Consider the following 23,447-nt stretch of genomic DNA (forward strand, 5'->3'; position numbering starts at 1 on the left):
TTTCATCTTAACTATTTTTAAGTGTACAGTTGAGTGTGGTGTTAAGTGTACTGGGATTGTTGTGAGGTGCATCTCCAAAACATGCCATCTTGCAAATCTGAAACTCTTTGCCTGTTAAATAAACTCCTCTTCCCTTCACTCCTCAGCCTCTGGTAACCACCATGTTGCCTTCCACACCCTGCTTCTTTAACTTAATACTATGTCGTAAGCCTTTCCCCCATTACATGATTCTCAAACTTGTATAATATCTCATAAAGAAGATGGATGATATTGAAGAAAATCTACATTTAGGTATTAAGCTGCTGTCTATTTTTCTTATTTAATCAGCAGTTTTACAAAGAACGTCTTTGTTTCCTGTGGCATTTCCCTATACTTTTTATATTTCCTTAGGCTATATTTCCAGAAATGGAATTAGTTTAATTCATAATGCAGAATAACTTTCTGAAAATGCTGAATGAATTGACAGTTCCACCATCAGATTATAAGGTTATCTCATTGTAGAGTCATCTCTAGGAGGTGAAACTCAGATATCCTACTAGTTAAGTAGAATAAACACAAAGTTACTGTATTTTTGGTTAACGTGGATTTCTCTTATTTCAACCAAGTCTAATAATTTCTAATGGTTGCTTACTAGTTATCCTTACTATTTCATGATGTGCCTCTTTACGATTTTTCACCTATTTATGAACTAGGGGTAGGGTATTTCCCATACATGTTTTTGGTATTACAAAGAGTTCATTCTTATTATATCATATTATTTTTAGTGTATGTTATCATCTTATCTTCAGTGCTTTTTTTGACATACAGAATTTTGGTATTTTTATGGTGGCTGATCTGCTATTTATAAGTTTTTTAAGATTTCTTCTGCATCTGAGTTTACAATTCTTCCTCTCTGCAGAGAGCTAATAAATACATAATTACATTTTCTTTAGCTTTTCTATGGCTTTTATATTTCATTTCAATTCATCCCAAATTAATTTCAACAATGGCACGAGTTGGCTCTATTGACCACCACTATTCACCAGTCCTTCCATCATGAATGCTTAATGCTCATGTCCTTTCAATTTGTGATGATTCCCTTTTCATACGTTAAATTCTTCTCTATACAATATGGTCTGTTTTGCCTGCCTTTTTGTGATTTTCTTATTCTGTTGCTTTGTGGTCTCTAAATGGCCTCTGTGATTTCTGCGTTTTGGGATTTGGTGAAGTTTCTTTGTGGCCTAATACGTGGTCAGTGTTTGTGACTATTCAGTGGTTTTTATTAAAGAATGCGTGTTCCTAGTTTAATGAGTAATAGATGTGTCTGCCTATCCATCCTGGTAAATACATATGAATATATCCCAAGGAATTAAATGTTACACAAATATTCTTTATTTGTGCTTATTTTTGGCTAGTTTCTGGAAAAGGAACATTAACATCTCCCACCGTGCTGTGGCATTGCCAATGTTTCTTGTTTGTTTGATGTATTCTTGTGATTTTGTGTTTTGTATCTCAAAGGTATATTCTTAGGTATGGAAAGTTTTTTCATTGTTACACATTCTTGGCCGATATTCCTTTTATCAAGATGAGGAATTACTCTCTGTTTCTTTCATAATTTTTCACAGTAGCTGTCACTTTATTTAATGCTATTATCACTTTATTTGCCTCTTTTTTTGGTCAGCAGTTGTCTGGTACATATTTTTCAGCTTTTCATTTCTAACTTTTCTTTATATTTTGTTTTTAGTTTATTTCTTCCAAACAGCATGCATCTGGAATGTGTTATTGATGGTTTTCTATCTGAGAGTCTTTGTCTTCTAATAGATGAATTTAACTCATTTGATTTTGTTGTGATGACTAATATAATTGGGCTGTTTTTGCTGTTACAATAATATTTTCTAATTAATATGCTTTTCTTTGGTTTCTTTTTTCGTAATTCTTTTCCTTTAGTTGGATTGATCAAATTCTTTAGTTCTTTTTCTCTTCTAAGATTTTGAATTTGTGATTCCAAGTATATTCTTAAGTTTTTGATGCACAAACTTAAATTTTTCTGTTAATGTGTATAATTAATAGTATCTTCGCCTTGGGGTGCCTGCCTGGCTCAGTTGGAAGAGCACATGACTCTTGATCTCAGGGTTGTGAGTTCAAGCCCCATGTTGGGTGTAGAAATTACTTAAAATAAATAAACTTAAAAAATATAGTATCTTCCCTACAAGTAGGACGACAATTTTAGCTCACCTTTCTCACCTCTACTGCTGTCCCCCCGCTCCATATCTACATCTTCCACGTAATATCATCCAGAGATTTTAATTTCAGGATCATTACTATTATTTATTATGTTTTATAATATTCAGTCAACACATCAACTAATCAGTTCTTTTGATTCTTTTCCCCCATTGGTTTTTGTATCTCACTACTTTTGTTTATTTGACAGAGAGAGATCACAAGTAGGCTGAGAGGCAGGCAGAGAGAGAGGAGGAAGCAGGCTCCCTGCTGAGCAGAGAGCCTGATGCAGGGCTGGATCCCAGGACCCTGGGATCATGACCTGAGCCAAAGGCAGAGGCTTTAACCCACTGAGCCACCCAGGAGCCCCATGTATCTCACTACTTTTGGATTATTTTTTTTTTTTTTCCACCTGGCTAAGTATGTCTTTCTTTGTTCAAAATGATTTCTCCTGAGAATTATGAAGATAATTTTCCTTTCATCCAGTGCAGCCAGGGGAATTATGACAATAATTTATTCTGTCATTGTTTTGAGGGTCTTATATCTTTATTTACATTGAAATGTCACCATGATATGTCTATATTTGGGTCTTTGAAAATTCATCCTGCCGGACAGTTAACAGACCTTTTCAACCAGAGGATGCAGGTCATTCTTTTGGCCTGGGAAACTTGATTCTAATATTATTTTGAATTTTTCCTGCTTCCAATTGCCTTTATTTTCTCCTTCTAGAAATTCACTTAATAATATATAATAAATATTGTATGTACATTATATATAACTATGTGTGTGTATGTATATAATTATACACACACACACACACACACACACACACAGTTACTCTATATGCTATGCAAATGTGAAATTATGTTTCTCAGCTCTGCCAAGTTCATTTCCAACCGAATATCCACTTTTCATCTGCCAACATTTTTTGCTTTTCTTTTACGTGCTGTAGTCTCTCTTCCTTTCTTTTCATCCTTGGGGGATTCTAGTATTACTTTAATGAGGTTTTGAGAGGGGTCAGAGGTAAAGCATTCCGTTCAATCGGCTATGTTTAACCAGAACTGTTATTGGTTTAACCAGAACCAGATTACTGTTTTACTCACTGATGAATTATATATATTTTAATCTACTGATGAATTATATATATATTGGTATTTTATGTGGAATCGTGGCATAATCTAACAAGTGAGATTGTTTTATTTTTGTGCTTTGAAAAGTCATGTTTTTTTGTACCAGGTTGGTGTCTATTTTATAAAACAACTTTAGTAGTTTTCTTTTTTGTATTATGGGTTAGTTTAGAATTTCAATGAAATGAAAATGTTTTAAAGAATTTAATAATAAATTACATGGTTGCAAAGTCTTTGAACGGAAGATATTAGTAAATTTTCTATTTATATCTCAACTATTACTCTATAACTATTTCCCTTTTTGGTCGTATCAGCTTTCAAGGTTTACATTTCTTGGAAAGTCATCCCCTATTACTGAGGCTTGCAGTTTTATTAGTATAGAACTGTGCATGAATTTTTTTTCTATTTGCGCCTTTATTGGATCAGCCAGTACTTTATTTTATTTTGTTTGATTGTTGTCATTTGTTCCCTTAAAAGTTTTTTTATCCCTTTTAATCTTTATTGGTTTTCTTATTATTCAGTTATAAACACTAAAATAGAAATCGTCTACCTCATTATTACGATGACTTTTTCGCTAAGATCTTGAGCTAAATGCATTTTTTTTAAAGATTTTATTTATTTATTCCACAGAGAGAGAGATCACAAGCAGGCAGAGAAGCAGGCAGAGAGAGGGGGAAGCAGGCTCCCCGCTGAGCAGAGAGCCCGATGTGGGGCTCAATCCCAGGACCCTGAGATCATGACCTGAGCCGAAGGCAGAGGCTTAAACCACTGAGCCACCCAGGCGCCCCTAAATGCATTTTTTTAAAGATTTATTTATTTTGAGAGAGAGAGAGAGCACATGCACGTGCAGGGTGGGATGGGAAAGGGCTGAGGAAGAGGGAGAGAGAATCTCAGTCAGACTCCCTGCTGAGCAGGGAACCTGACGCTGTGGCTGGATCTCAAACCCTGAGATCATGACCTGAGCGGAAATCAAGAGTTGGGCACTCAGTTGACTGACCCCCCCCCCCCAGACACCCCATGCTGAATGCATTTTTTATACGTAGTCTCTTATTATACTATAGATTTCTTCTAACTTACAGTTAGCAAGTATGCTCTTTAAAATTAATTTAAGTAGAGACGCAGCATGCTTGGTGGGTATCTTAATGATTTTAGATTATTCAAGTGATTACTCAGGTAGGGAAATTTGCTAACTATTTGAGAAAAAAAATAAAGCTTCATTCCATTACCATTCTGTTGACCAAAATAAATAAATACATCAAGGTAGATTAACAAGGTTAAAAGAATAAATAGTCCTAAACCACAGGTTCCCACATGTGGCTGCACTTTAGAATCATCTGGGGAGTTTAAAAATTCTGATACCTAGGCTGTACCCCAGACCAATTAAATCTGAATGTGTGGGAGGGGGAGGCAGGTATCAGTATTGTTTTAACATCCCTGGGAGATTGCATTGGCAGCACAGTCTGAGAACTACTGCCCTGCAGCCTCGTTTTCTCAAAGTGTGGTCTCTGACCAAGAGCATCTGCACCATGTTAGGGCTGGCTAACTGTGTAGAGTGTCAGACCCCATCACAGATCCACTGAATCAGAAAGTAAATGTTAACAAATCCTAGGTGATCTGTGTGCATGTGGAATTTGAAGAGTGAGTTTCTTTTTTTTTTTTTTAAATTTTTAAAAAGATTTTATTCATTTATTTGACAGCACAAGCAGGGGGAACCGCAGAGGGAGAGGGAGAAGCAGGCTCCGCTGAGCAGGGAGCCCCCTGTGGGGTTCGATCCCAGAACCCTGGGGTCATGACCTTAACAAAAGGCAGATGCCTAACACACTGAGCCACCCAGATGCCCCTGAATAGTGGTTCTCTAATGTCAGTGTAGCAAACTATGCCCCTTGGACTATTTATTTGAATAAAACCTTATTGGAATATAGCCATGCCCACTCATTTACAACAGCCACACCCATTCATTTACATACATTTACGGCAGAGTGGGAACTTGTGAGGGATCCTAAAATATTTGCTCTCTGCCCACTTACAGAAGGTTTGCAGTGCTTCTCAACCTTGATTCGTTCCTCAGACTCATCTCAGAGCTTAGAATTCCCTCTACCTGGCTGAACCCAGGCCCATGAAGTCAGAATAGATGCAGGTACCAGTAATTCTTAAAACTTCCCAGGTGTTTGAAATATGCAGCCAAGGTTCAGAACCACTGCCTTAAATGTATAAAGAAGAACGGTTGGTGCATTTAAAAAATCTGTTTCTATGTTGGAGGTGGCCATTTTTGAATTTTAACAAAAAGAAACAGTGATCGGGGCACCTGGGTGGCTCAGTGGGTTAAAGCCTCTGCCTTCAGCTCAGGTCATGATCCCGGGGTCCTGGGATCGAGCCCCGCATCGGGCTCTCTGCTCGGCGGGGAGCCTGCTTACCTTCCTCTCTCTCTGCCTGCCTCTCTGCCTACTTGTGATCTCCGTCTGTCAAATGAATAAATAAAATCTTAAAAAAAAAAAAAAGAAACAGTGATGGAAGACTGATGAATCAGGCCATGTAACAAACTTTAGAATCTGAAGAGAAAAAAGAGAAAACCCCGCCTTAAGCAAAATTTTAGACTTAGAAAAATCCTTTAAACAACAATAGAGGAAGAATGATGAACTGTGGAAGATAATAGCATAATGTCCACAGCACAATAAAGCCCAGACATACATACATACATATATATAAAATATACACACATATATAAAATTTTATTTATTTATTTTAGAAAGAGCGATAGAGCATGAATGGGGGAAGGGCCAGAGAGAGAGAGAATCCTGAAGCAGACTCCCCACAGAGTATGGCGCCCGTAGCTGGGCTCGATCATGACCTGAACTGAAAGCAAGTGCTGGCCACCTAACCGACTGAACCACTCAGGTACCCCAACAAAGTCCAGATATATTAATAAGATGAAGACACAGGTCATCTGGCAAAGGCCCCTATAAAGCACCTTAAAGAACAAGGTAAAATGACTAATAATTATGTGAAAAATAATTAACTTCATTTGTTGACATGGAAAAGGAGCCTGAAGTGGTGATGCACTTCTACTTGGGGACTTTCCAATGGTGAGGCTCGATTTTCCCTCCACCCTCCCTCCTTGCCTTCTTTCCTTATATCACAGTACTTAACCTGGTGAGCATGTGGGCAGATGACCATTTTACACACTGGTAGAAATGCAAATTGCTAGCAGCCTTTGGCAAGAGAATCTCAGTGTTGAACGTGTTTACTTGAGCACTGATGTCTGCGGTTGGAACTGACTGGCAGAAGTCTGCGCCAGGGTCATGTTTCCAAGCTTGGGCTTTGTGCAGGTAGCCAGTTTTGAGTTGAGACCTGGCTCTGTTGCTTACAAACTGCGTGCTGGACACACTGTCTTGTCCATTTATCTTTAGCTATTTTTCTTCTGTTGTGCTTGTAAACTATGGTTAAAGGTTTTGGCGTGCAAGAAGTGATTAAGAGTACTGGACAATCAATAATTGTAGATTTCATCATTGTCAACATCATTTCACCTGTAATTTAAAATAACAATAACATTATATATGGTGTGTGAGTGAGTGAATGTGCGTGTGTGTGTATGTGTGTGTGTCTTTCTGGACTTCTGTTTGTCTTGCTGATTTTTCTGTTCAGTTGTATACAGTCCTACGCTTTTTAATTCTGTGGCTTCGCATGATGAAATTACCATTTACTGAGTACCTCCTATGTGCCTGCCTGTATTATCAAAATACTTATTCTTCTGGTATATAATCTCCAGGGTACCTTTTTAAAGTTGAAGTATCGTTAACATATATTAGTTTCAGGTGTACAACATAGTGATTTGACAATTAAATACATCATGAAATGCTCACCATGGTAACTGTAGTTACCATCTGCCGTCATGCAAAGTTATTACACTGTACTTTTCATCCCCGTGACTTATTTATTTTATAACTAAAAGTTTGTACCTCTTAATCTCCTTCACCGGTTTCTCCAATCCCCCCACCAGCCTCCCCTCTGGCAATTACCAGTTTGTTCTCTGTATTTATGAGTCTGTTTCTGTTTGTTTGCTTTGTGTTTTACGTTCCATGTGTAAGTGAAATTATATAATATTTGTCTTTTTCTGTCTGACTTATTTCACTTAGCATAATACTCTACATCCACCCAACTTGTCACAAATGGCAAGATTTCATTCTTTTTGATGGCTGAGCAATATTCTGTTGTATATATACACATATATATATATATTCTGTTGTATATATATATATATCACACACACACACACATATATATATACACATATATAATTTTCTTTATCCATTCAACTATCAATGGATTGACTGCTACTTCAGTTGCTTCCATATCTTGACTCCTGTAATAACCCTGCAGTAAACATAGGGGTGTATGTATCTTTTCAAATTAGTGTCTTCATTTTCTTTGGGTAGATACCCAGAAATGGGATTACTGGATCATACATCATACAGTATTTCTATTTTTGAGGAAACTCCACACTGTTTTCCACAGTACCTATACCATTTTACATTTCCATCAACAGTGCATGAGGTTTCCCTTTTTCCCACATCCTCACTAATGCTTGTTATTTCTTGTATTTTTTATTGTAACCATTCTGACAGTTGTGAGGTGATATCTCATCATCGTTTTGATTTGTATTTCCCTGATGATCACTGATGTTGAGCATTTTTTGATGTGTGTGCTGGCCCTCTATATGTCTTCTTTGGAAAAAAAAATATCTAATTAGGTCCTCTGCTTATATTGAAGTCAGATTATTTGGTTTCTTGGGTGTTGAGTCATATGAGTTCTTTATATGTTTTGAATATTAACCTCTTTCAGACATATCATCTGCAAATATCTTTTTCCTTTCAGGTTTTTTTTTTTGTTGTTGTTGTTCTGTTGATGGTTTCCTTTGCTGTGTAAAAGCTTTTTAGTTTGAGATCGCCCCATTGTTTTTTTTTTTTTTTTTTTTTGCTTTTGTTTCCCTTGTCTGGGGAGACATATCCAGAAAAATATTGCTAAGACTAGTGTCTGAGAGATTATTACCTGGGTTTCCTTGTAGGAGTTTTATGGTTTCAAGTTTCACATTTTGGTCTTTAATCAATTTTGAGTTTATTTTTGTGTATGGTATAAAAAAAGGGTCCAGTTTTATTCCTTTGTATGTAGCTGTCCAGTTTTCCTAGCACCGTTCATTGAAGAGACTGTCTTTTCCCTGTTGTATATTCTTCCTTTGTTGTAGATGAATTGACCATACATGCTGGATTTATTTCTGGGCTCTCTATTCTGCTCCATTGATCTCTGTGTCTGTTTTTCTGCTGGTATCGTACTATTGTGATTACTGTAACTTTGGGTGTATCTTGAAGTCTGAGATTGTGATACCTCCCACTTTGTCTTCTTTCTCAAGTTTCTTTTGGTTATTTGGTGTCTCCTGTGGCTCCATACAAATTTTAGAATTATTTGTTCTAGTTCTGTGAAAAACACTATTGGTGTTTTGATAGGAATTGCATTGAACCTGTAAATTGCTTTGGGTAGGATGGGTATTTTAACCATATTAATTTTTCCAGTCCATGGGCATGGAATATCTTTCCATTTTTTTGTGTTGTCTTCAGTTCCTTTCATTAATATATTATAGTTTTCAGAGTAGAGTTCTTTCACCTCCTTGGTTAAATATATTCCTAGATATTTTATTCTTTTTTTTTTTTTTTTAGATTTTATTTATTTATTTGACAGACAGAGATCACAAGTAGGCAGAGAGGCAGGCAGAGAGAGAGAGAGGGAGGAGGAAGCAGGCTCCCTGCTAAGCAGAGAGCCCAATGTGGGGCTTGATCCCAGGACCCTGGGATCATGATGTGAGCCAAAGGCAAAGGCCTTAACCCATGGAGCCACCCAGGTGCCCCTATTTTATTCTTTTTGATACAATTGTTATTAGGATTGTTTTCTCAATTTCTCTTTCTGCTATCTCATTAATAGTATATAGAAACACAACAGATGTCTGTATATTGATTTTGTGTCCTGCAACTTTACTGAATTCATTTATCAGTTCTAATAAATTTTTAATGAAGTCTTTAAGGTTTTCTATGTATAGTAGTATGTCATCTATAAATAATGATGGTTTTATTTTCCCCTAACCAATTTGGATGCCTTTTACTTCCTTTTCTTGCCTGATTCTTATGGCTATGACTTCCAGTAGTATGTTAAATAAAAGTGATGAGAGTAGACATCCTTGTCATCTTGCTGATCTAATGGGTAAAGCTTTCAGCTTTTCACTATTGAGTGTCATGTTAGTTGTGGGTTTGTCATATATAACCTTTATTATGATGAGGTATTTCTCCCTATACCTACTTTGTGGAAAGCTTTTATCATGAATGGATATTGAATTTTTTCAAATGCTCTTTCTGCATCTATTGAGATGATCATACCATTTTTATTTTTTATTTTATATATTTTTTTAAAGATTTTATTTATTTGTTTGACAGACAGAGATCACAAGTAGGCAGAGAGGCAGGCAGAGAGAGAGGAGGAAGCAGGCTCCCTGCTGAGCAGAGAGCCCTAGGCAGAGCTCAATCCCAGGACCCTGGGATCATGACCTGAGCTGAAGGCAGAGGCCTTAACCCTCTGAGCCACCCATCATACCGTTTTTATCTTTCATTTTGTTCATGTGATGTATCATGTTGATTGATTTGTGGATATTGAACCATCCTTGGAATAAATCCCACTTGATCCTGGTAAATGATCCTTTTTGTATTTTTAAATATAGTTTGCTAATATTTTGTTGAAGACTTCTACATCTAGGTTCCTAAGGGATATTGGCATGTACTTTTCTTTTCTTTTTTTTTTTAATAGTATCTTTGTTTGTTTTTTGTATCAGGGTAATGCTGACCTCATAGAATAAATCTGGAACCATTCCTTTCTTTTTTTTTTTTTTTAGAATAATTAGAGAAGGATAGTTATTCTTTCACTGTTTATGGAATTTACCTTTGAAGCCACCTGGTCCTGGACTTTTGTTTATTGGGAGTTTTTTTTTTTTTTTATTACAGATTGAATTTTGTTACTAGAAATCAGTCTTTTCTGATTTTCTTTTTAATTACTTTTCAATGTACTAGAATTCATTGTTTATGCACCACACCCAGTGCTCCATGCAATATGTGCCCTCCACAATACCCACCACCAGGCGGGCCCAACTTCCCACCCCCCGCCCCTTCAAAACCCTCAGAGTGTTTTTCAGAGTCCATAGTCTCTCATGGTTTTCTGTTTCTTCCCTGTTTAGTCTTAGAAGACTATGTTTCTTGGGATTTAGCCATTTCTCTTAGGTTATCCAATTTGTTGGTGTATAATTTTTCATAGTAATGTCTTATAATTCTTTGTATTTCTGTGGTATTGGTTGTCCCTTCTCCTCTTCCTTTTTTTTGGTTAAAGTTTATTTATTTTTTAGTAATCTCTACACCCAACGGAGGTTTCAAATGCACAACCCCAAGGTGAAGCGTCATATGCTCTTCTGACTGAACCAGCTAAGCACCCCTCTTCATTTTTTATTTTATGTATTTGCATTCTCTCTCCCCCTCTCTTTCTCTTCTTCAATGAGTCTGACTAACATTTATCAATTTTGAGTATCTTTTCAAAGAATGAACTCTTATGTTTCATTGATCTTTTCTGTTTTTCTATTGAGTCTCTATTTCATTTATTTTTACTCTGATCTTTATTATTTTCTTCCTTCTACTAATTTTGTTATTGTTGTTGTTCTTCTTCTTTTTCTAGTTCCTTCAGGCGTAAGGTTTGATTGTTTATTTGAGATTTTTCTTGTTTCTTGAGATAGGCCTGTATGACTATATACTTCCTTCTTAGAACTGCTTTTGCTGCATCACAAAGATTTTGAACCTTTGTGTCTTCAGGGTATGAGCCAAGAGATGAAGGCACTAAGAGTGGGTGGAGAGCTTCAGCTCTGGTAGAGTTGCAACAGAAGCCTCAGCCAATGCCATGTAGAGTTCTACAGCCACATGGTTCTTTAGGGTTGTCCCAAATGGAAACAGGGGCAGTGAGTCTTTGTCCCCACATCTACTGGTTATTGGGGGCCATCCCTGGCAAGTGTATAATCTTCGATGAGACCTCTTCATGAGTCAGGAAAGAATAAATATCTCTCTGGGGCACCTGGGTGGCTCAGTCAGTGAAGCGTCTGCCTTCAGCTCAGGTCATGATCCCAGGGTCATGGGATCGAGTCCCGCATCACTCCTTGGTCAATGGGGAGTCTGCTTCTCCCTCTGGCTGCTGCTTCCCTTGCTTGTGCTCTTTCTCTGGCAAATAAATAAAATCTTAAAAAAAATAAAAAAGAATAAAGATCTCCAAAGAAGGGACCTGGGCTGTGCCTCATAATATCCACTACAGCTCATGTGTGTTATTCATTTAATATAGTCTCAGATACAATATAGAAGTGTTTTATTAGGATTCTTATAGTTAGCCATTAGTACTCCACAATGTGTGGAGTACCTGTGCCCAGGTAATTCCAGCTTTCTAAACTAATACAGAGTACAGAAAATGAGAGAACCATCCATTTTAATTAGTTGATGATATAATAGAGAAGTTTACTATTTCTTAATATTTAAAGGAACTCACTTGAATTCATCTGGATCTTTGTGGGGGCATAAATCATGGTTTTTGGTACACACACGTTTTCTTCTTTACATCTTGGTCATAGTCATTTTCTATTTTCCTGGAGTATCATTTTATTTCAGAGGTTTTAAGTTTTAGGGAATAAATGATAAGAATACAGTATTATAAAGCAAAGAAGATGAATGATTTGTCAATTAGCCATGCCCTTTCCACCTCTCCCTTTTCTTGGTCTCCTTTATGGAATTTGAGTTGCTGTCTGTGCTTCTATAGGACCTCTCTGGGTACAGCAGAAAGACCATTGTTTATGGCTTTTCCCTGGTTAGGAGGCTTCAGATGTCCTAAGAGTGTCAGCCCTCCCCTGTCAGGTGAGCCCTCAGCACTCATGGCTCTTTTCTTCAGGGAAAGACCACCCTCCTTTGGTGGTCTCCGTGTTCTGAATGCAGAGTATGTACCTTTAACTCTCTGCTCATTTTTTTTCGAAAGGCTGATTCATTTATTCAGCTCAGGTGGGTATTTACCAAGCACTCACCTTACACCAGGCTCTAATTCAAAGCCACGAGCAAAGCAGACACCAGTTCCTCCCCTCAGCCCACTGATGCTATGGATAAGGAGTCAGAAAGTAAATCACTTAGGTAAAGAAGACGCTAGTGCTTCCTCATGCTGTGGAGAAAAGTGAAGTGGGCACAAAGAGTAAGAATTTGAGGGGGGAGGGGCGCAGAAATGGATAACAGAAGAAGGCAGCCAGGTTGGAAGAAGACTCATGTCAGGAGGAGGAGCCCGTCAGATCTGCAAGGAAATGAGGTGGTGGTGCTTTATAGGCCCTTGGAGGACTTGGACTTTGACTCTTCGTGAAATGGGGACCTTGGAGGATTTTGAGCGGAGGGGAGGCATGATCTATTTCACTGTTTCCCAGGTTCATTCTGGGTGCTGTGCTGAGAATCGGCCAGCGGCGTCCAGGGCAGAAAGCAGTTAGGGAGCTGAAGGGTCCATGCTTCAGATGACTATCTCTGCAGACAGTTTGGCTTGTTTTTCTCTCCTGTACATTGTTAATCTTCTAGCGTCTCCCTGCCTTTTTATTGACAAAATGCTCAGATCTAGATCTACAGTTCACCTCTGGCAAGACTAGAGGACCTACGGCTGCTGCATTCACTGTTTCCTACCCTTATTTCCATACGGCTCCATAACAAGGGAAGCTTTTATTCTATTATATTTTTATGAGTCACTTTAAAATGTGGGAGGCTGCAGGCAAATAATAGAGGACACAGCAGTATCACCTACAGTAAAAAGAAAGAAATCCAGTTCAAAATTTGGGTCATTTGTATTCTATTTTTGTTTCCATAAATGAAAAAAATATATATGCAAATATATATGTATACATAAATATATATTTACATATATGCTATATATGTAATACATGTACCATATATATGGTATATGTGCTATACATGTACCATATATACTACATATGTAATATGTTATATATTGTATATGATATATATATATATATATGCGTATATATGCACACACAGGATTTTTAGGCTGAAAGTATTAGCGGCTAATATGACACTAAAACATCCTTCTGTGTCCTTACTGGTTTCAGTGCTGCTAGTCTTCTACCTCAAATTTCTAAATGTGTCACTTTATCTCCCAGCAGTGTGTGCCGATGATGCTGGACTGAGACCAGCCATCAGCTTGGGCTGGATGCTTAGGACCAACAGTAGAGTTTATTACAAATATACCTCCCAGCCTCTGCCACTCATTCTGATTTAATAAGGCTTGAAAACTTTGAAAATATTTTGCACAAGCAATCTATTTTCTGGGAGGTCCTGGGCTTTTGAAGACATTTTTTGTTTTTATTTTTATTGTTGAACAAGTGCTTGACAGTCATAAAAGTCTTGGGCCAGATTCTCCTTGTCTTAAGAGTCTGAGTGTTGCCCATTGTCATTTATACCTACTATCACAACATGTTGTCTTTGTGGCATTCATGGTGACCCTCTCCCCACCCTGACACTTTGTTTTTTAATTTATGTTAATACTTAAAATTTGAAGAAAAGACCCTCGACATGAGTTTCTAAAGAGCTGGTGATTCATTTTGGCTCTTACTCTCCAGTCCTTTTTTCCTTTCTAGAAAGTTCTTTTCGATTATGTCCTGGCCATTACTTAGGATCTACAGGTTGTTTGTACTTCCCTTTGGAACATGTTTTATTCATAAGTTGGATTTCTGTGATCTCCCCTCCATTTCCATTTTCTTAGATTTCATCCTTTTTTTCTCCCTTTTCCTTATGTTCTCTGTGTTCTGGGATTATTTCTCAGGTTTGTTCTCTGCAGCGTTCGGCTGCGTTAAGTGAACCTTTCATCAGTTCTGTTAGGACTGTGTTTCAGCTCCTGGGCCTTCAGTTCATCAACATCCCTTCTCATCTCTGCACTTTCTGGTTTAATAAAAGTAATATAAATATCATTTGGCGTAGAAGGCCAGCGTCTTCTGAGAAAATCTTCTGTTCATGAAGGTAAATCCTTTTTAGATGAGAAATTTCCCTTTTGAGCTATTATCCCTTCCTCCCTCTTGTGCAATGGGATTTTTTTTTCCCCTCCTGGGCTTTGTGTTAGTCTTTTCTTGTCCCCTAATGCTTGAACAGGGCAAAATCTAACTGGGCCCAAAGTGGAGCCATATAGTGGAAAACTTCCCATCTGTCTCCTTTCCTTGATTCATTGCAGTGACTCCTCCAGCCTCTTCCCACCACTTCCTGCCTCACATACGGGGGCGGGCGGAATAAAGTCTCACCCATCAGCGAAGAGCTACCTGTCAACAATTTAGCCCACTCTGGGCTTAGCACTGCACTTGGCATGTGGGGGCGCTCGACAAAATGCTTTCGGAAAATCTGTACAAGAAAATCCCCTTAGCAAAGGGTGTGATATTGAAACTCTCTCAAAGCTGTGATAATCAGCATTTTGTAAGTAATTCTCTTACATGATGGCCAAGCATGAAAGCCCCATGAGTGACTCAGAATGTTTTTGACTCATGAATTTGATTTCAACAGAAATATATTTTACCCCAGGCTATTAAAACACAACAATAATTTATATTTTCTCTAATCCTGGATGGTATCTTCTTTCCTGGTACCCGTCCCTCTTCTGCTGTCTAGAAATGCTGGCTCTTGGTTTCCATTCAGCAGAGGCTGCCAATTTAGAAAGGACAGGCATTTATCTTGATGCTTAGTAAAAGCGGAAATATATATGTTTTGGATCCTGAAGTTATGGGGTGTGAGAGCTTACCAATTTGACTTTTTTTTTTTTGATTGGGAGAGAAATAGAGAACTCTAGAAAATGGATCACACTGTGGGCTTTACTCTTCATTTTATCAGGTGAATATAAAGTTTAAAAAAAAATCAAAGACATCAGGTTATCCGATTTGTTTGTAATCTGCTCTTAGCATAAAGGTCACCTGGCCCCATTCCCAGTGTTTTTCAGAGACAAAATCCTCTCAAAAGAGTAGGCAACTTAGAAACAGCGCTTTAAATCTGAGATAAGCAAAGGAGAAGCCTCGTTTAACGGGGCTTTCCCCACCGGACCTTCCCCTACGGTGGCTCAAAACAGGCCTCCTTTAATGAGAAAGCTTACCAGTAGGGATTAAACCAGTCAAGAATCAGAATGAAGGACTATGACCAAGGTACGGGATGGTTTAATCGTCTGTAAGAACTTCAGATCCCTTCAACCCTGGCAGCTGTAGATCAAACGGCTGAGTGTGAACATTAAAACCACGCAGTGAGAATAATGTTTCTTTATTTCATTTCTCTTTCCAGGTTTGAGATTTTTAAGAGCTCTCAGACTGATACAGTTTTCAGAAATTTTGCAGTTTCTGAATATCCTTAAAACAAGGTAAGATGTCCTTATTCACATTTTTTTTTCCCCTCGTTCTGCCCCCCCCCCCCCCCCCCCCCGCCGTTTGTACATATCGGGTGTTTTTGTTTTCATCACCGCAAGCTGAGAGTTCTGTTAGTCTCCGAAAGAGTGATCTCACACAGAGGTCTGGAGAAGGCAAAGAGTAGGGCTTGGGTTGCTTTCTCCTGCAGGGCTGGGGACCGTCCGGTGAACAGAGAAACAGCTGTGCACGTGGGGAAGGAGACAGTTTTGGGGGGCTGTGCGGGTTGCTTGGAAATCGGCCACAGCATCCTGGAGAGACGGTGCCCAGTGGATGAGAGATCGAGCAGCTCATTGATTGGGAAGTCCTTGCTCGCGGGTTCTAAATCGCCCCTTTATTACATCACTAAATAAGAAATTGAACCTGAACGTAAAAGCAATGGAAGCAGTGCTCTTTGAGAGGCAATCACAAGCCTCATACGGCAAACAGAAAATCATTTCATTTCAAAGTACATTTTAGATGTTCACTTTATAGCCACGGTAGTCCCTGGGGCTCACTCTGTGAATTGCCTTTTGGGGAATACCTAAAAACCTCCCGCCGAATGTACCATGACTACTTCTGTTAACTGTGTTATGATCTGGAAAACACTACTGGACCAGGAGGAAAAATTCCCCAGAGACCCCTTTCCTGATGACCTGCGGGTTTGCAGAGCTGGCCCGAAACCAGGCTGCCTTGATGAATAAACTAATAAAAGAGGTTAGACGTCCTCTAATGGAGAATAAGTATAGGCCATAAATTTCTCTTGTAGGAAATTACACTTTAAGAAGCTCACTGCTAATGTTCCATTTCCTCTGAGGTTGACGTGTTTGATAAATGATTAAAAACAGGACACTTCTGGATTTTGTGATTTATAATTAATACACCTGCATTTTGGGGGCCTTGGATTCAGCGTTGTTTTCCCAGTCCCCGAGGCTGGGACTCAGCTTCCGGAAAATGTCACAGCCAACACATGCGGCAGGCTTTTGGCCTCCGTCTTTGGGGTTCGCATGTTTTGTTTGTTTATTTTTTATTTTTTTGTTTCACTTTTTTTTTTTTTTTTAAATTCCACACTGGTGTCTTCTCACCAACTCTTCATGCACATGTAGGGTAAATCCACTTTCTGTTATCCAAGGTAAAAAGCAAACGAATGTCTACCGCAATAGAAGTCCTATCTAGTGGGTCCCCACCGCCCTGCACTTACATTACCCTGGGGTGAGCGTTTATTGATGTTCCATTTAATAGTATGTAGTATGACTAAGATAGAGTGAATATTGTTACTTTTTGTATTTCTTCTGAGTGACAGTAACCTTTTTTTGGTTCCTTCTCCTTTTTTATGGGTCTTGGGGGCAATGGACTCTACTCCTGAAATTAGAAGTATGGATAAGCTAGTGACCCTCCTTGCTTACCTGTGTCACAACTTCCCTGCTAAACTATATTTTTTAAGGTAGAACCGGTGTGTACCCAGGGCCACGCACAGGAAATGTATTTAAGAGACACTTGTTTTTTCTGGTGGGGAAGGCGCTATGTGGAGTTAACCACATTCTCGAACTTGCTATAACACCCCTCATTCCCTGGTTTGTGTGTACACCATAAATTCAGGGGCTTTTAATTCTCTGACACCAGTGTTTTAAGTATGTGCCATGACTCCAAGGAATAACGTGGAAAGAAAACTGTGTTCTCATTTTTCTTATATTCCATATGGATCGTTTTTGGACTTGGGAAGACTATAAGCCAGGTGAATAAAATATCTTTCCCTGGACTTTTGTGAAGAGACTCATCAATATCCTATTACTTGGAGAAGCTTCCTCTCCTTTAGGTGCAGGAAATAACACCAACATCCCGACGGGTAACTCCACAGGTAGGCTGTTTCATTCTCCCAGAGCACAGGGGAGAGAGCCGAAGCAGCCAGCTAGGGCAAGAGAGGACTGGAAGTTGGGGGAGAGTGGTCTTAGGGAGGAGTCCCAGAGTGACAGGCTGCTGGGGGTCTGCTTTCTGGAGGTCCAAACAGCGTTTCCCCAGCACCCCGCTTCCCACTCAGTTCAACTCTTTCTATGGTAGAGGGGGGTCTTGAGCACAACTTGGATTGTGTCAGTTCCTGCTGCGTGTGTGGGTGACTGAGTTAATTCAACAAGCCTAAACTGAGCGTCCATTCATACCAGCAGCCAGGCGGGGGCCAGGGTAGCATCCTGCTCTCAGAGAGCGCAAGGGGAGGGAGAGCCAGCAAGACCTGTGGTGGGTTGGTGCTGGGACACAAGTATATCCGGGGGAGGGGGGTGGTTGGCGGTGAGGTACAGAGGAGAGGAATGATATCAGGCTTGATATGAGTGTGGGGTGGTCCAGGCTCTTCTTAAGGAAAAGGGATTGTCTTAGGTGAGTTTCTGAGTGTTATCCAGGTAGGGCTGGGCTTGGGCAGGTGAGGGCCAGAAACCTCCAATCACTGAAGTTACAAAAGCACACAGGTGAGAGAAATGGTTCCTTGGGGGGCTCTTTGAGTACTCCTGCGCTCTTGGATACTGGGGGCTTTGTGTCAGGAAAACAAAGATAACATTAGGAGGGCAGGCTAGGGCCAGATCCCAGGCACAGAAGGAAACTTGACTTAATTGTAAGAACTTAAAATGTAAGTTTTTAATTGTAAGAAACCTGACTTAATTGTAGAGGCTTTAGAGCAACTCTGTGAGCCCATTCTCTTTGGATGCCTGGCTAATCTCAGCTTCTTCCCTCTGTGGACCCCTGAGCCCAGATCCTGAAGGCTCTGATGCTGAGAAGAGGAACCTTGGATTGTTTTGTTTTTGTTTTTGTTTTTAAATTTTTTTTTAAATTTATTTGACAGACAGAGATCACAAGTAGGCAGAGAGGCAGGCAGAGAGAGAGGGGGAAACAGGCTCCCTGCCGAGCAGAGAGCCGGATGCGGGGCTCTATCCCAGGACACTGGGATCATGACCTGAGCCGAAAGCAGAGGCTTTAACCCACTGAGCCACCCAGGCACCCCGAAAGCCTTGGTTTTTATTGGGCTTTGGACACAGAGCTTATTTCCTGGTGACTCCTCTGTACTCTGCTGTGTTCACGGTGACCTTCCAGGAGGGTGGATGCAGCCCTGGAATCTTCTTTAGGGGGATTTTGTCTGGCTTTCTCGGTGGCCCCCCACCAATCTGTGGCATTAGGTAGGGATAGAGACATTGCAAATGTGATTTGAAATAATGGCTCGAAATTGCAGTTTCATTTTCTGTCCTTTGGCTGCCTTGCTTGGCAAAGAGCTGGAAGAAACAGAGCAAAGAAGTATATGGGGGAGAGAGAGAGAACTAAGTGGGCAGCAAAGGAAACCAGAGTGAACAGGATGACAGAGAAAACACAGATGAAAGAAACAAGTCACAATGATTTGACAGCATCAGGGCCATTCTTTAAACTGCCAGCTAATGGGGGGGTGGGTAGTGGCTACCTTGCTCCATGTCTGGAAAATGGCCTATTGAAGGGAACAGAGTCCCCTCCATGTCATTGCCCAAGTTTTTGGCGGTGCATCAGTGGCCCTGCACCCCGGCAAGCAGACTCACCGAGGAGAGGGCGTGTAATTATTCTGCACCAGAGCAAAATAAGGAGCTCGGTTTTAAAGGCTGTCATTCCACATCTCACTTGATTTGTATATGTTGATGATGAAAACGTGGGTCATCCAACAATTTATTTCAAATGACAATGGCCTTACTAATTATTAAAGTAGACCGTGCTTGGGCCGCCTGGGTAGCTTAGTCGGTTAAGCATCCAGCTCTTGATTTCAGCTCAGATCATGATCTCAGGGTTGTGAGATTGAGCCCTGTGGGAATGACCCCGACCCCAGGCTCTACACTGGGTGGGGAGCCTGCTTGGGATCCCCCCCTGCCCGCCCCCTGTCCCTCCCCACCCTGTGCTCTCTGATAAGATATAGAAAAGCATAAAGGATAAAGTGTAACTTCCCCACCCCCACCTGTGGTTGAGACAGACATTACGAGCGTTCTCCCATGTCACTTTTATTTCCCTCAGACAATTCCATGGTGTGTGTGCACCGTCGTTTACCTAACCCACACGTTTTGGGGGGGCATTTGGAGAACTAAAATCATGGTACTACAAATATGACCTTGGAAACGGCTCCAAGGTTAAGTTCTTTAAAAAGAGTGTTCATTACGGAGGTGGGTTCATTATGGAGGGGTTGTCCCGGTGGAGGCCACACCGTGAAGGCTCCTGGGCTTCACAGATTTAACTCGGACGGCGAGAGGGGATCACTGAAGGGTTTAAGTCGGACAGGAATGTGGTCAGATGTACGTTCTAGAAAGATCGACTAGTCCACCAATTGTATGATGGGTTTGAGGCATCTAAAACTGGAGACCATTAGACCAGTCGGGGCAGTTGTCCAGGCACATGGTAGCAGGAAATGGCCCTGAGCAGTGCAGGTTGGGGTGGAGAGCAGGAAGAGGGGTGGAGAAGTATGTAAGGGGCAGAATGGACAGAACTTGATTTTGCTTGTAGTTCAGCCCAGTCATCTCAATGTGGTCTCATGAGTTGAGTTTTCAGGGGTGGATACCTTGCATCTGTCTAGCAGAGGTAACAATAAAACAAAATAAAGCCACTGACACCTGGCTGTGCACTCAGCCACAAAGGAGGAAAATAGTGGACAAGCCGAGCAGAGACAGATTTGCCCTGTTTTGTAGAAAGTGAATGACATTTTTCAGTGTTAACCAAAACATGTCTTGATAAATACAGTGAGGACAAAGACGGCGCACGCTAGCTCTGGGTTTGTAGCTATGCTTTCAGAAAGAGACAGACTCTCTCTCCTCCAGCATGTACGAGGTCCTGGAAAGATCTCTGATCTGTAGGAACAGAAAGATATCTGTGCCTGCCCTTGGAGCATTCACTGTATCCAGTCATGTAAATTTCTCTAATGACTATTGAGAACTCATGAGTTGGGGACCCAGAAATGATAACAGACAACATGAAAATGATTTTTTTTTCTTTTTTTAAATTTAATTTAATTTTTTTCAGTGTTCCAAAATTCATTGTTTATGCACCACACCCAGTGCTCCATGCAATAACTGCCCTTCTTAATACCCACCCCCAGGCTCACTCAATGCACTACACCCCTCCCCTCCAAAACCCTCAGTTTGTTTCTCAGAGTCCATAGTCTCACATAGTTTGTCTCCCCCTCCGATTTCCCCTAACTCACTTCTCCTTTAGATGAGTTAGGTTCTCATGATAAGGTCCGAGTCCATTCTTCCCTCAAGGCAAGAGAAAGGGGCTTGAATGTGAATGGTTCCAATATTCTAATCACTGGGAAGTTCATGTTTGGCTCAGACCTGTGACCTTGGTCACAAACCTGTGCCTATTTCCAGTGGCCCTTTTGCCATACAGAACACACAAATTTAACCCTGCTACCCTCTCCCTCCCCCCAAGGAGTCCTGTGTGACCTGGTAAGGTTCAAATTTCAGAGTATAGATAAAGTCCACTAAGACTTATTCTTGCATCCTTTTCACAGGGCTTTTAGATGACTGGCTGTACAGTTTAATTTGGAAAGCAAATTCCTGATGCTAGCAATCTGTAATGATGTTAATGCCATAAAAATGATCAGATTTCAGTACTGAGTATGGACTCTTTCCATGACAATGATGAACGTTTCTATGCACAGCAAGAATTCCCTTAAGAACTATTAATAGCATTCTGACAATCATTTAGAAATTAATAATCATCGTATTTACGTTGTTTTTCCAAAGCACCAAGAGGCTCAAAGGCTACAACAATTTTAATATCTCAAGAGGGCTCTGCATGGTGATTGGTCAGGCACTGCTTTGTTTGGGTTCCAAGGATCTGGGAGTGTGCAAGCGAACCAGCTTGGTATTTAATTATCCTTTCGGAAAATGAACAACACGGATTTTCCTTGATTTACAATGGGGTCACGTCTGGATGAACCCATTGTAAGTCGGAAATACCCCAAGTCAAAGATGCACTTGATACACCTGATGTCTGGAACATTGTAGCTTAGCCTAGCCTAACTTAAATGTGCTCAGAGCACTTAAATTGGCCCACACCGGGGCCAAACCATCTAACTCAAAGCCTCTTTCATAATCAAGTGCTGACTATCTCACGTAACTTACTGAATACTGTACCAGAAGTGAAAACCAGTGGTTATGTGTCAGTTGTGTGCTCTGGTGATCACGTGGCTGCCTGGGGGCTGCAGCTCACTGCCACTGCCCAGGGTCACAAGAGAAATCATGCTGCCTATCGCTAGTCTGGGAAAAGACCAAAATTCAAAGCACAAAATCTTGTGTCTCTGAAGGCATGTGGCTTTCACACCGAAAACGTTAGAAGTTGAATGCTTGTGAAGTCGGGGACCATATGGACATGCTTCTCTGAGATGCCAGCTACCTGTTCCTCATCTGCTTCTCCCTCTCCCGTGTTAGCTCACACCTTGGAGGACTCACAAAGTAGAGGAGTGTGCCGGAGTTTGCCTCCCCACTGAGGAACTAGTTGATGTTCCAGCTGCAGCAATGAACTGGCGTTCACTGGCTATCAGAGTTTCTGCTTCTGATAGTTCGTTGGGTGGATGCTTTAGATCCATTCATTTTATTTCTACTCTGACAGTCTCTGGATGGGCGAGGTGGGGGGTTATCCTTCGAGAGCGAGAATGCTCTGGAAGTCCAGTGAGTCGGCCTCTGGGGTTGACAGGCTGCTCTAGGGAACAAAAGGCAAGAATTATGGTATCGCTCGGCTCTCAGGAGAGGCTGACATAGAAGATTTTAAACACTATTTTGGTGAGTTGGTGATTTCCATTCACAGCTTCAGAAACTACCTAGAGATGGTTGCAGGACCATGGTAGCATCTGGGAAGAGAGACAAAGGCCAGGATTTAGCAGATCTGTGCTTGCCCTTGTAAACGCCAGGTCCATCCAGAAGCTGCAGAGCCATGGAGCTAAGCATCCTGCTGAGCACAGTTGGTGGCGGTACAGGATCCACCCTCTTTTCTTAGGTAGAAATGGTCCCGGACCTACTTTACAGACCCGATCAATTGTTAGCTTCTCTGAGAACAATTTGGATTTTACCCCTCCTGTCGTGAGCAGATGGCTTTAATTGTGAGGGACAGACTCTACTTTGAACCAGCCTTGATAATGACGGGGATTCAAGACGGAATTAGACATGTCTAGATCCAGGGGTTCAAAGTCTCCCATCAGGATTCTGCTTTTCTCTTTATCCCCATCAGGTCACATTCTCAGGCAGGCTTTCTCCAGGGTAGATGGCCTTCCAGAGCCCCAGACTTATAATTTTTTTTGCACCCGAATCTCAGAAGGAGTCAGATTCTTTTTCTCCCACTCCATTCCTTAAAAATGCTTCCGATAAGCCCTACTTCATAGCCATTTAGAGCTGAGAGTTCCCCCATCGGCCTGTGTGGTTCAGGCCACCCAGGTAGGAGAAGTGGGAGCCTGGGAGTGACACCCACCCAGGTCAGAGGCTGAGGACGGGGCTGTCCTTGAGGAAGGGATGTGGGAAACCCAAGAGCAATAGACACAGAACTCTGTGTGGCTTCTCTCAATTATTGCATTAACTAGGGTTTGGGTCAGACAGGGCTGGTTCGAATATTAATCCCACCACCTGCCAAACATGTCT

The 23,447-nt window shown here is 40.7% G+C and overlaps 1 protein-coding gene across 5 annotated transcripts in view; it reads left to right on the forward strand.

The window, feature by feature from the left end:
* Window positions 1-23,447, forward strand: part of KCNMA1 (potassium calcium-activated channel subfamily M alpha 1) — a gene marked incomplete at both ends in the record, with an annotated part of 724,384 nt that overhangs the window by 470,721 nt on the left and 230,216 nt on the right. For all 5 annotated transcript variants that reach the window (XM_080822610.1, XM_080822608.1, XM_080822611.1 and 2 more), the window contains one exon: window positions 15,731-15,806. In XM_080822610.1, coding sequence (XP_080678736.1) covers window positions 15,731-15,806 — 76 coding nt within the window. The remainder of the gene's footprint in view (window positions 1-15,730; window positions 15,807-23,447) is intronic.

The sequence above is a fragment of the Martes martes genome, assembly GCF_963455335.1.
Source record: "Martes martes genome assembly, chromosome: 14".
Taxonomy (NCBI): Eukaryota; Metazoa; Chordata; class Mammalia; order Carnivora; family Mustelidae; genus Martes; species Martes martes.